The sequence below is a fragment of the Cnephaeus nilssonii genome (genome assembly GCF_951640355.1).
Source record: "Cnephaeus nilssonii genome assembly, chromosome: 8".
Lineage (NCBI taxonomy): Eukaryota > Metazoa > Chordata > Mammalia > Chiroptera > Vespertilionidae > Cnephaeus > Cnephaeus nilssonii.
The window spans coordinates 84,425,318-84,439,747 of record NC_137079.1 but is presented as its reverse complement, the minus strand read 5'-3'; the positions used below and the strand labels follow the sequence as shown (position 1 = coordinate 84,439,747).

The 14,430-nt window shown below is 37.7% G+C and overlaps 1 protein-coding gene across 3 annotated transcripts in view; it reads right to left on the bottom strand.

The window, feature by feature from the left end:
• Positions 1–9,105: 9,105 nt before the first annotated feature.
• The window catches only part of LACC1 (laccase domain containing 1), a 12,009-nt gene continuing 6,684 nt past the window's right edge, over positions 9,106–14,430 (bottom strand). For all 3 annotated transcript variants that reach the window (XM_079778701.1, XM_079778700.1, XM_079778702.1), the window contains exons 5-7: positions 13,475–13,700; positions 12,036–12,196; positions 9,106–10,007 (exon numbers count right to left, since the gene is read on the bottom strand). In XM_079778701.1, coding sequence (XP_079634827.1) covers positions 12,037–12,196; positions 13,475–13,700 — 386 coding nt within the window. In that variant the 3' untranslated portion in view covers positions 9,106–10,007; position 12,036. The remainder of the gene's footprint in view (positions 10,008–12,035; positions 12,197–13,474; positions 13,701–14,430) is intronic.

Here is a 14,430-nt window from a genome sequence, read left to right as displayed (position 1 = left end):
TGGTCCCTCACAACTGCCCTCCCTTGCAGGCCGGGTGCCTCCCAACTGCCCTCCCCTGCTGGCCATCTTGTGGTGGCCATCTTGTGTCCACATGGGGGCAGGATCTTTGACCACATGGGGGCAGCTATATTGTGTGTTTCAGTGATGATCAATCTGCATAGTACTCTTTTATTAGATAGGATAGAGGCCTGGTGCACGGGTGGGGGCCAGCTGGTTTGCCCTGAAGGGTGTCCCGGATCAGGGTGGGGTTCGCTTGGGGCGTGGGGCGGCCTGAGCGAGGGGCCTGTAGTGGTTTGCAGGCCGGCCACGCCCCCTGGCAACCTAAGCGGAGGCCCTGGTATCTGGGATTTATTTTCCTTCTACAATTGAAACTTTGTAGCCTGGAGCAGAGCCAAGCCTGCTGCTCCCTCCGGGGCAGCAGCCATTTCTGTGGCAGTTAATTCACCTTCTACAATTGAAACTTTGTAGCCTTAAGCGGGTGAGCCCGGCCAGGGTGTGAGGAAAGCTTTGCTTCCCCTGTTGCCGCCGGCAACCCTGGCCTGCTCTCTCAAGCTCCATTCTGCTGCCATTTGTTTGAATTTGTTTACCTTCTATAATTGAAACTTTGTAGCTTGAGTGGAGGCTTAGGCCTGCAACGGCTATGGAAAGCTTGGCTTGCTCTGTTACCTGGGAAACCTTGCTCTCTGTGGCGGTAGCCATCTTGGATAGGGTTAATTTGCATACTCACACTGATTGGCTGGTGGGCGTGGCTTATGTAGCGGAGTGATGGTTAATTTGCATATTGCCATTTTATTAGAGAAGATCATATTAAGGAAATATCTATCAACTCTTACTGAGGTTTTCTTTTTTTAAAAATTTATCTTTATTACTGCAAGTATTACAGATGTCCCATTGACCCCCTTCACCCCACTCTTGCCCCCTCCCCAGGCCTTCACTGCACTATTGTCTGTGTCCATGAGTATGTATGTATATATGCATGTAAGTTCTTTGGTTAATCTCTTCTTTACCCTTCTTTCCTTCCTTCCTTCCTTCCTTCCTTCCTTCCTTCCTTCCTTCCTTCCTTCCTTCCTTCCTTCCTTCTTTCCTTCCTTCCTCCTTTTCTCCCTCTATCACTCCCCCCTTTTGTCAAGAACATATATTGAATTTGGTCAAGCTTTTAAATATCTGTGGAGATAATCACATGATTTTTCTTCTTATAATTATTGGTATGATGAATTTATAAATTATATAAGTGGATTTTCTAATACTGAATTCTGAAATTCCCAAAAGGAATCCCACTAGCTTATATTATATTTCTTAAATGTTTTTTATTCAACTTAATATTTATTTTATTTTACTTTTGTTTTTTACTGAACTCACTGGTGTGTCATTGATTAATAAAATTATGTAGGTTTCAGGTGTACAATTCTATAATACATCATCTGTATATTGTATTGTGTGTTCACCACCCCAAGTCAAGTCTCTTTTAATCACCATTTATCCCCCCTTTATCCTCTTCTACCTGCCCCAACCCCCTTTCCTCTGGTATCACCATACAGCAGTCTGTCTCTATGAGATTTTTGATTTTGGGTGTTTTTTTGGGGGGGACTTAATATCTTCAACTTTTTCACCCAGCCTCCAAACCTCCTCCCCTCTGACAGCTGTCAGTCTGTTGCTTGTATCTATAAGTCTGTTTCTATTTTGTTAACTTTGTTCATTGGATTCCACATATAAGTGAAATCATATATTTTTTGCATTGATATTCATAAGTGAGATTGACCTGTAATTTTCTTTCTTAAATAATCTTTATTAAGTTTTAGTATTAATACTAAAGGCCCAGTGCACAGATTCGTGCACCGATGAGGTCCCTCAGCCTGGCCTGTGGGAATCGGGTCGAAATTGGTCTGGTGCATGGACTTGTCCAGGGCATGTCCAGCCCATCTCACCCAGTCCTGATTGGGATCAATGGGGGCTGGGAAGGGACTGTGGGATGGCTCCAGTATCCGGCCCATCTCGTCCAGTCCTGATGGCTGGACCCCAGCAGCAAGCTAACCTACCATTCAGAGCCTCTGCACCCTGGTGGTCAGTGTGCAGCATAGCTACTGGTCGAACAGTCAAACAGTCATTTAGGCTTTTATATATATAAACTAGAGGCCCAGTGCACAAAATTCGTGCACGGGGGGAGGGGGGGAGGGACTGGTGGTGTCCCTCAGCCCGACCTGCACCCTCTCCAATCTGGGACCCCTCGAGGGATGTCCGACTGTCCATTTAGGCCCGATCCCACTGGGATCCCACTGGGATTGGGCCTAAATGGACAGTCAGACATCCCTCGAGGGGTCCCACTGGGATCGGGCCTAAATGGACAGTCGGACATCCCTCGAGGGGTCCCACTGGGATCGGGCCTAAACCGGCAGTCAGACATCCCTCTCACAATCCAGGACTGCTGGCTCCTAACCACTCGCCTGCCTGCCTGCCTGCCTGATTGCCCCTAACTGCTTCTGCCTGCCAGCCTGATCGCCCCCTAACCACTCCCCTGCTGGCCTGATTGACGCCTAACTACTCCCCTGCTGGTCTGATGGCCCCCAACTCCCTCCCCGGCTGGCCTGATCTCACCCCCAACTGCCCTCCCCTGCCAGCCTGGTCACCCCCAACTGCCCTCCCCTGCCGGCCATCTTGTGGCAGCCATCTTGTAGTGACGTGAAGGCATTGCGTGAGGGTGCGAGGGCCACCTAGGCTTTTATTAGTATAGATGATTGTTTTGTAAAAAGAATTTGGAAGTTTTCTTTTGTTTTTCTATACTCTGGAACAAATTAAGTAGCATAGGGTATGTCTGAGTTTAAAAAGTTTGGTAGAATTCCTTGGTGAGCTCAATCAAGCCTGAAGGAATTATTGAGGTAGAGGAGTAGCCAAGAGAAGATTTGACAACTTTTCAGGGTTTTTAAGTGTAGTTGCATAGAATTATACAAAGTAGTCTCTCTTGCTCTCATTTTTTTTTGTTTCAAAGATTATTTTTCCTATCATTTTATATTTTGTAAACTTGTACTTTCTTTAATTTGGTTAACTAATAGCTTGCTTATTTTTATTAATCTCTTTAACCAGCTCATTTTTTAAATGTTTTTTTTCCTCTTTTGTAGCTCATAAATATCTGCCTTTATTTTTTATCAATTCCTACTGCTTACTTTTAGTTAACTTTCTTGTGTGTGTGTGTTCCACTGGGTTGTAAATTTATTTTTTATTTTTATTGATAAAGGTATTTAATACTTTAAATAGAAAATGTAAATAATAGTAGAGGTCATGTAATGTAAACAAGCAATAAATGTTCTCTGTAACATTTCAGCTGTATCCCATAGATTTTAATTTTTATCATTATTTTCTAGACATTCTGTTTTGGTTTTGTAACCCCTTTTACTTTTAGCAACTCTTTAAGCATAGTTTTTCATCTTGCTTAGGTCATGCTCCTGTTGGTGATTTGGCCACTTGCACCTTTATTCTTACATTTTGAGGGATTTCATGTCACCAACTTTTGTTAAAGATGCTATCAAGCTTTTTGTTTGTTTGTTTTTCTATCTTGTTCTGTTTGGTTTTCAGTAAGATTTAAAGTGATTATTCAAAACTGCTACATGATCACAAATCTACAATATTTCCCAACAAATTATTCAGTAAGACCATCAGAGTTGCAGATATTTTTAAAAAGAGATTAAAGTTTATTGTCACAGAGCATTCTAACAAGTCCTGACCTCTGAGTGCCTGTATGAGGGTTGTTAGAAATAACCTTTACAAGCATAGTTTGTTTTGTTGTTTTGCAACTAGAGAAGAAATTTTTCCCATCATGTGATTTATTTTCTTTCCTTCACCAGCACTTTGAATAGTCTACAGTTTCAGGCCAAGCACAGGAATCCCTTTAGCACTGAGAAAAGCAGGCCTGAGAAGCTCAAAACTTACAATTTGAAAAGTATAGAATAAGCATTTTAGCAAAGAAAATCTGGGGCATTTACTATTCCAACTATATCTCCAACCAAGCACACAGCTTTTATAAGGAAAATGTAGAGTCATGGTGAAAGAGATTCATACTGTGACTCTCAAATAGTAAGATCTGCAATTAATCATTGAGTATTATTACCAAAGTCAGATTTTCATCATGTACTTTATTTTTTAAAAATCTTTATTGTTGAAAGCATTACATATGTCCTCCTTTATTCCCCCATTGACTCCTTCTAGTCTGCCCCTGCCCCAGGCCTTCACCACACTATTGTCTGTGTCCACGCGTTACGCATATATGCATACAAGTTCCTTGGTTAATCTCTTCTCACCCACTCACCTTCCCTCTGAGACAGTCTGTTCCATGCTTTGATGTCTCTGGATCTATTTTGTTCATCAGTTTATTTTGAGTATTATGCTAAGTGAAATAAGCCAGTCAGAGAGACAAGTATCAAATGATCTCACTCATATGTGGAATCTAATCTCATCATGTACTTTATAAATAGACTAGAGGACTGGTGCATGAAATTCGTACACAGGTAGGGTCCCTAGGCCTGGCCAACTATCAGGGCTGATTGGAACCTTCTGGCTGCCGGCCGTGGGGCCTTCCTTCGTTCCACGCTGCCCCCCGGTGGTCAGTGCACGTCATAGCAAGTGAGCTAACTACCATTCTCCTGGTCGAACTCCCAAGGGGACACTTTGCATATTAGCCTTTTATATATATAGATGTGATCTTTGGAGGGTTATAAATTAAAAACTACATAAGTAAATTATATGAATAAAAACAGGGCAAAGAAAAGATAAAGCAGATACAGATTCCTTCTACATATGTCTCTTTTATTTCTTCTAGAGTAGTTGGAAAATTTGAAATGTGATTTCCCATAAACTTATAACAGAACATTATATTTTTACCTATTGTGAAGTCTTTGTTGAATGGCTAAAGTTAAAAACAGTGGCCCCATATTATAGAGAACCAAGCATAGAAAGCAGAATTTGCCCCATTTTGTAGTTCTCTAAGTAAGGACTGTCTGCTTCATGAAGTATTAAATAGTAAACATTTTTCAATCAGTCTAAAGCAGACCATTTAAGAAGTCTTACTAAACTTGACCTGTGGTTCCCAAGTTCAGGGGTTGCATGCACTGGGATCTTTGCCTAACTCTCCCATTTAAAGAAAGGATGCTGGCTAGTGGTCGGAGCTGCCTGGAATAACAGAGAGGGCTCTGCTGCATATCTAGAATTTGAAGGGGCAAAACAGCCAAGTTCCCTGTAGGCTAATGCACCATAGCTAGAGTAGTGCTCTTTAGAAACCTTTGTCCAGGGGAATAGAGAGTAACTGTATAGACTGTACCATCAAAGCAGGAGCTAACCCCTCAACCGGAGATCACTTTGTCTGCATGTGTATATGTGGAGGGGTAACTTGAAGAAGTCTCCCCTAACCTAACTCATCTCTCATCCTTCTTTGTCAAAACTCTGGCAGTAGCAGGTGAAAAAGTTGAGCAAGATAGGGGAAATAGAGAACATATCAAGCCTTATTCCTCAATACCTGTCTGGTCCAAGCTGGGGAGAGGAGGCACTTTAAATTTAGATCAGATGGAACTTGTTAACATTCTAAAATGTGTCACAAGTTAGAAACCAGAAAATCTAATAATGGGTAAAGTAACATGGCCAAGCACCTTAAAAACTGGCCACACACACACACACACACACACACACACACACACACACACACCACCCAAAAATGGTTTATCATCTTTATTCTGCCAGACTTTGTATTAGATTCTTTCCCTTCCTCCTTCTCTTTTTCCTTCTATAGATATTAATGATTACATTGTATTAATAACCTTGCTAGAGACTAATAATATGAAGGTAAGACACGGTCCTTCCTCTGATTGAGCTCATTTTTAGTAGTAGATAGTAAACAAACAAATATTTAAAACTCACTGCACTAAAGACTATAAAAAATAGTGCACAGGTTGCTAGCAAGACAAACCTCAAGAGGTTGTTCTGAAGAGGTGACCCCTGATCCAAGCCTTAAAGGATGGTTATTAAGTTATTCAAGAGAAGTGGGATTGAGAATTGTTGTGCATCCAGAACCAGCATTAGGTATGAAACCAGGAGGCAAGAGTAAACATGGTTGTGGAAGATCATGACAAGATCTGCTGTGGACCCAATGACACAGAAAATATATTTGTTCATGTTTTCAGATACAGCAAAACTTACCTCATGTGGTAGAATGTAGAGCTTTGCATTAACATGGCCCCTCGCCCTGCCTAATGGAAAAGCTACTGAGCTTCCTTATATGGCCTGACATACTACTGTGCATGTACTGCATTTACAATGTAACTGGTTCTACCTCCATGAGGAACTTAAGGGACACTAGTGCTGCATTCATTCACTCAGATGTATATATTATATATGTCCTTGATACTGGTTATTTACTAATTTAGTAGAAAGCCTAAGTGAAAGTAGCCTTGAATCCAATTTGAGTTCTAATCAGTCTTTGAATGTACACCCACTCCTGTGATCTGACCTAGCTTAATGGCATATTCTAGGAAATGAAAAAAGTACAGAATGGCTGGAATATATGGTAGTGTGTGAGGAGTGGTGGAACTTGAAGAGGTAAGCAGGGTGAGATCATGACAGCAGTTTTAAACTTTAGTGAGGTCTTTATCTAGGAAAGTTAAAAAGCCATACAATAATTTTGAGGTATGTAATATGACCAGATTTGTATTTTGGATTCAATGAAGGACTATCAGAAAGCTGCTCCAGTGAGGTAGGTGAGAGGTGATCATCTGAATGTCTGTGGGAGTTGAGCTAGAGACACAGGGACAGATGGTAGTGAGGGAAGGGAAGGGAGAAAAGGGAGGCACTCAGAAACACTCTAGGGTTTCTGGAAGGGCCACTGCATGAATAATTTCATTCTCTGAGATAGTACACCAGAGGAGAACAGGTTTTGGAGAGAAATGATGAGTTGAGTTTGGAGGAGGTTGTATTTGAGAGGCTCATAGGACATATCTAACAAGCAATTCTATAACCAAGTCTGAATACATACTTAAAAGTAGAAAACTCAAAAGAATTAAGTTAACTTGTGCATATGAAGTATCAATTATGAAAACAAGGATGATGGGGAGGTGGCTAAGAAAATATAACTCTAAATACATGCTTAAGGAAATTAAAAGAATATGGAAGTACTGGTAAGATGTAAACTAAAGCAATGTGTGATGCAAAACTAAAAATTAAGAAAAATGAGGATATTAAAAACTCAAAACCCAATTGTCACCAGGAATGAACTTATTTTCTACAAATGCTTCCCATGAAATGAGTCTTCTTTTGCTGTTGTTAGAAAGCCATGTGGTATTTTGAACTAGAGAGTTTGCTGGAAATTGTAATTGTTTAATAAAATACAGTAACTGGACACCCCAGCCTGAGAATTAAATAAAACAAAAAAGCCTTTACCAGATACAGAGAGAACATAGTTAGCTCAGGCATTTGGCACAAGCACACAGGGAATGCGTGTTTTCTTTCTCTACAAAGAAAATACATCTAAGGAGAGTGTAAAGAGTTCGTCTCCACACAATTGACATGTGATCATCGTGAGTCCAGACTAAATGTTATTAGGAAAAAAGTACTGGCAGACTTCTTTTCTCTTCATTAAGCAATGACTTAGCACAGAACAATGGCATTGCTTACAACAGTTCTACGGTCTTTGAAATCACAAGTTTAGAAACACGAGCTACAGTGGAAATGCACGCTTTAGGCCAGAGTTATAAATATATACAGTAGGCATATGGACCACATTTCCCATTTTTACTGCACAATAGAGAAAAATCTATATTCCTATTGCATCTAATGTTTGTGTGAATTTATATCAGCTAGAGCAAGAGACTATATATAGATCATACATGGCAGATACATATTTCTTGTTTAACATTTAGCACACACAAACACACTAACTGAGCAGTGTTTTCTTTAAAGTGGTGGATTTTCATAGGTTGGTGGCGTTCTCAGAGTTCACATAAAAAGTAAAATGGATATACTAGTGAAAGTACAATGGACAATCTAGTGAAAACAAATACCAAATCCCACTTTGAGATATAAAATTATGTAATTCAGATGCCACTGTCATCTAATCTTCCAGCTTCTGAATCCATGGGTATTATTTATGTTTTTGTCAGGTAATACAGAGTAAGTTTCTTTACATCCCCCTCCCCACCCCACCCTCCCAAAAAATGTCTATTTACAGAAAAGAAGTTACTGGAGATTCTGTAATAAGTGAAATCCAGGGGGGGTTAGGGTTCCTAAATGCTTTTATCTGCTTGAACTATAATATATTACATCTAAATTAAGAGCAAAACATTAATTAACATTAAATGCCCTCCTTTTTTCCTGTACTAGTAAATTAACTTTATATATAAAAAAAGAGCATAGCTACTTGTAGAAATACTACTTCTAGTAGAAAGATTTTTTTTTTCATGTTTTACAAAGCAATAGAGTATAGCATATTTAGTCACTATGCTACTCTTCATAATTTACAATTACAATTAAGTAACTTTTAGTTTGGTAATCAGTACCTCCAAAAATCATATCATGAACTCTTGATTTCTAAAATTAATTTCTCTTCTTAATAAAACTACAACTGATAAGTCCTATGCAAAGTTAAGTGCTTAGATTGAAAACAAAGTAAGACTTATTAAAAATTACCACTGTGGCCCTGGCCCCTGTGGATCAATTGGTCAGAGTATCGTCCTATATACTGAAAGGTCATAGGGTCAATTCCTGATCAGGGCACATACCCAGGTTTCAGGTTCCATCCCCGGTTGGGTTGCAACAGATCGAGTTTCTCTCTCACATTGATGTTTCTCTCTCCCTCTCCCTTCCTTTCTCTCTAAAATCAATAAAAAACATATCCTTGGGTGAGGATTTAAAAAAATAAAGTAATTTAAAAAATTATCATTGTGGTTGCAGACTAAATTTCCCAGAAACCTATATACAAATGCTTAAGAGTGATAGAGATCTTATAGAGGCAATACGATATGATTACTTAGAACCTAGTCATTTTGTTTCTGAGTTACTGAATCCATACTTTTCACTGAATAAAACCGAAGAAGACAACTTTTCACTATATGCTTTGGTACAGATAATCCCAAATCATAGATAATCAAACAATTTTTATTTGGCTTTTGAATATTTTCATACATAAAGTAAAATATTCTGTAAATTTGTAAACTTCAAACAAAATAATGCCCAGTGAAAAATTAGAAAGTTATCAACCTTTCTCAATGTAATGCTAAGGATATTAAAACACTCCCCTACATTTTTATGCCTACTCCTTGCCTGGAAATAAACTCTAAACTCTTTGACATGGCATTTGAAATCCTAAAAAATCTTCCTAACCTGTTTTGCCAGTAATTTCTGTCCACATCCTTCTCTTTCTAGAACATGTTATAAACTTTCAGTTTCATGTTCTAGTTCATGATGTTCCCTTAATCTGTTATGGTTGTTTTCATTTGTCAAAAGCCTGTACATTTTTCAGGCCCATGTAATCTGTCATTTTCTCTGCAACATCTTCTCTATCTTGCCTTCAAGGTAGTATTAATCCTTCCTTCTTCTGTACTTTTAAAGTACAGAAGAAGGAAGGATTCTGCTATTAAAACTAAATTTAAGTGTTAGAAGTTTTTATCTCCTCCACAGTATTACACTCAAAAGGAAAAAGTCTTACTTATTTTGATTTCACCCAAGCTTCACACAAAGACTGAGAGTACCCAATAAATACTGAACTAAACAGACATAGTCTTGCTTTATGTAACAAACAGAGAAACAAACTTTAAGATTAATCCTTACCTATACAAAATGTATAAACCACATCCCACTGATTATTTTGTCAGTTATTGTTAGAATCAAATGAAAATCATTGGACTTTGGATAATAGTGAACATTAACCTAAACATGAATTTTCCATTGTAATCCTTTTGGTGCTAAGTAAATCAAACAACTAAATCTCTCTCTTGCAGTCAGGCAGGAAGTAGTTATCTAAAAATCCAGTCAAGTATCTGTAAAGATAAATAGAAATCAAATATGAGATCCTTACTAATACTACTAGAATATCAAAGTAAGAATCATTTAGTTTGTTAAACTCTTTTGTATGTTAAAGGGTTAAAGACATTTTGAAGACTAAAAAGATGAATTCAATTAAAAGTAACTTTAAGGAAAAATAGATCTATGCTAAAGGGTCAGTGTTAAATCACGGTCATGAAATATTTTTTTATAACTCTTTAAAAAATCTAATAATTGATAATATGTTGAAATTGCATTCAATATTGCTCTATGACTGTAGATCAGGTGTCAGCAAACTATAGGCCAAACCTGGCTCCTAACCTATTTTTTTGTAAATAAAGTTTTACTAAAACACAGCCATACTCATTTGTTTCTGTATTATTCCTGTCTGCTTTTATTCTGCAAAGTTGAGTAGTTCAGACAGAGATTGTATGTTTCGCAAAGCCCAAAATATTTCTTTCTGGCCCTTTAGAGATAATTGGCCAACTCCTGCTGTAGATAATCAGTTAGAAAAAATCTAGTTGAAAACCAAGCTAGTTTGTATATGTGAGAATTTATTATTCTAGACTTTAGAATACTTATGCAAAGTTTCCTTCTCAAAACCAAAAAAAACCCCAAAAAACAAAAAAAGGTATAAGGATGTTATGACCCAGCAAGCCCTCTTTTGGGTATTTACCTGAAAAACTTGAAAATACTTATATGTAAAGATATATGTACCCCGCCGAAACCGGTTTGGCTCAGTGGATAGAGCATCGGTCTGCGGACTGAAGGGTCCCGGGTTTGATTCTGGTCAAGGGCACGTACATTGGTTGTGGGCACATCCCCGGTGTGGGGGTGTGCAGGAGGCAGCTGGTCGATGTTTCTCTCTCATCAACATTTCTAGCTCTCTATCCCTCTCCCTTCCTCTCTGTAAAAAATCAATAAAATATATTTAAAAAAAAAAAAAGATATATGTACCCCTGAGTTCACTGCAGCACCATTCTCAATAGCCAAGACATGGAAATAACCTAAGTGTCCTTCAACCAATGATTAGATAAAGAAGATATGATCAATATACACAGCCATAAAAAATATGAAATATTGCCATTTGCAACAATATGGAAGAATCTTGAGAGTATAATGCTAAGTGAAATAAGTCAGATGGAAAAAGATAAGAACCATATGATTTCAGTGATATGTGAAATATAGAACAAAAAGTAACAAGCAGCCCTGGTCGGTTTGGCTCAGTGGATGGAGCGTCCGCCTGTGGACTGAAGGGTTCCTGGTTTGATTCTGGTCGGGGACACATGCCTGGGTTGCAGGCTCGGTTCCCAGTAGAGGGGGCGTGCAGGAGGCAGCCAATCAACCATTCCCAGTCATCATTGTTCTATCTCTCTCTTCCTCTCCTTGCTCTCTGAAATCAATAAAATTTTTTTTTTTTTTATAAAAAGGAACAAGCAAACAGATGACCTCCTAGACACACCCAACAGTATGGTGATTATCAAAGGGGAAGGGGAGTGGGGAGAGGATTAAGAGGGTAAAGAGTGTCAAATACATGGTGACAGAAGGAGAGCAGACTTTGGGTGGTGAGCACACAATGGAATATACATTCCATGTATTATAAAGGTATATACCTGAAATATATAGTTATTAACCAATATTGCCCCCAAATTTATTCTTTTAAAGGGATGTTATGATTAGAAATGTTATAGATGTCAACTAGATAGGAAGATAAAGGGCATACATGCAAAATATTTTTTAAAGAATAAATTATTTTATTTCAATATCTTTAACATATGCCTACTTGATTATTATTCACTAACTAGGGAAAGTAGTGGCTGCTCTTTATATTTGAGTATACCACTGAAAAGTATCTTTTCTACCACTGCTGTTTTACTAAAAAGCAGAAACTTAATTCTTCCTATAGGAATAAAGGTTTAAAATTAAATATAATTTTAATTTTAAGGAGGAAAAGAAGTAGAGAGGAAGGAGAGAGGGTAGAGGGAGAGGAGAAGTGGGAAGAGGAGGAAAAGGAAGTACTGTACCTCATTCTCTAATTGATATGAAGCCAATCTGTGTACCAAAATTAAGGCCATCACGGATATGGGAGAAGAACTTCTCAGGATGGCAGGATGTACAGAGGTTGAGATCTTGCATCTGGTCCTGGATATTCTGTGGTAGAATTCCTCCTTGTTCTAGAAGAATCCTTAGGATAAAGATTTTTCAAAAGACAGCAAGTTTATTTTATCAAAAGCCAAAGCAATATGAAATAAGTATGGATATTGGTATAAAAGAATTCTGGGAAAGATATGCTTGGAACAATGCAAACTATTATTCAGTTACAGAACATGGACTATGTTCAGGAAATGGTAGATTTTATCACCATTTGTCACCTACATTCATATATAAACTATAGAATCTTTCTTATTGTACTGCAGATATAATCTGGGTACAGAATTTTGTAATAAAAATCAAGTTCTTATTTTAGAAGAAACTTTAAAGTTACCAGGGTAGCCCTGACCAGTTTGGCTCAGTGGATAGAGCATCAGCCTGTGAACTGAAGGGTCCCAGGTCGATTCCAGTCAAGGGCATGTACCTTGGTTGTGGGCACATCCCCAGTAGGGGGTGTGGAAGAGGCAGCTGATCCATGTTTCTAACTCTCTATCCCTCTCCCTTCCTCTCTGTAAAAAAACCAATAAAATATATTAAAAAAAAAAAAGTTACCAGGGTATTTGTAGACAAGATTCCTTTGATTCAGACAGAGCATGCCTTTAAGTCATTTGACCCTCCTATCTTCTTTCTCCTATTACCAATTTTTTCACAGAAAATTTGCTTCTTCATAAGACTTTATGATATGAAATATGACTATCAATTAGTGATACTTATTCTGCAAGTAACATTTAAGAGCATATTTCAATCCTCTCTGCTAATGTGCTAAATGAGACAGAACCTAGGCAAGGTTTAGCTGAGTAAAATAGAAACATGATTCAAATCAGACATCAATTTTCCTTTGTAGAAAAGACAAATAATTTTAACAGCTATTAATAGCAAAACTTCATAAATTCAAAAATGTTAAGGGGCCATAAAAAAACTTGAAAGTGACTATGTGTTTATAATATCTAATATTTTTGCTGAGAAGTATATTCCTCTAGTTAGAGAATACAAAGAATTTTAAAGTATCAGTTTCCTGATAGTTAATTATATTTAGGAGAATTTAGCTGATGAATAACAATGAAGTAAAACACATTCCAACTTTTCTCTATGAAGTTTAACCTCCCCTTTAAATCAAAGAGATACCGGCCAGAAAAATGTCTGTTATTAAAACTTAGATGAGAACAGATTTCATATTTAAATTAGTTTTTTGTGTACACGTATTTGTCAGCTATTTCAATATTTGCTAAATGAATTTTTCTTGGAATTACTAATTGTTCTCTAAATTAATTTTCATTGAAAACTTGCAGTTCTGGAAAGAAATCAAACATACCTGGTGGCTTTACGAATGTCAACATAGGGATTTGGTGAGTCAAATAGCCGCACACATTCAGGATCAATATTATGAAATGCATTTGCAGATTCCCTTGGAAGAGTAAAACAGCAAGGTCCTACTGAAGGTCCCAGTATGACAATAATATCTTCCAAACTGCAACTATATTCTGCTATCATAGCATTCACAGTAGCCATAGCAACACCTAGCAAAGTACCTTTCCAACCTGGTAAACAGGAAGAAAAAGAGATAAGGACAGTTAAAGCATAACAAAATTTCACTTTAATTTTTTTTTAATCCTCATCTGAGGATATGTTATTTATTTATTTGAGAGAGAGGAAGTGAGAGGGAGAGAGAGAAACATCAATTGGCCTGACTGGGAATCAAACCCTAAACTGTTTGATAAGGGACAACGCTCCAATCAACTGAGCCACACCAGGCAGAGCAATTTTACCTTAATTTTTATCTAAGTTAAAAATAAGCACAAACAGTTTGTGTTTTTTTCCAAATCCAGAAATAGTAAATGAATCACAAAATTGAGCTAACTAATCACTTAACTAACTAAAATACTGGCTTTTAAGTGAGGTAACTATACATAGCCCCTGATACAGAAGACATTTAATGGGGAAGAGGTGTCCCTTCCACTTCCTTTTAAAAATGTCCTGTACTTTTAGTTTCCACTGGCATTATGCCTTCTTATTCTTCTCTTTCTCTCCCTCCCTCACTTTTCCCCCCTCATTTTTAAAAATTGTAAAAAATAAAATAAAATTTACAATTTTAACCAATTTAAAGAGACACTTAGTAGTGTTAAGCATATTTACATTGTTGTGCAACAACTCTCCACAACTTTCATCTTCAAAATTGAAACTCTATACAATATACAAGTTTTAAACAATAAATATCCCTTCCCACCTTCCCTGGTCCCTGGCAACCACCATTCTACTTTCTGTTTCTGT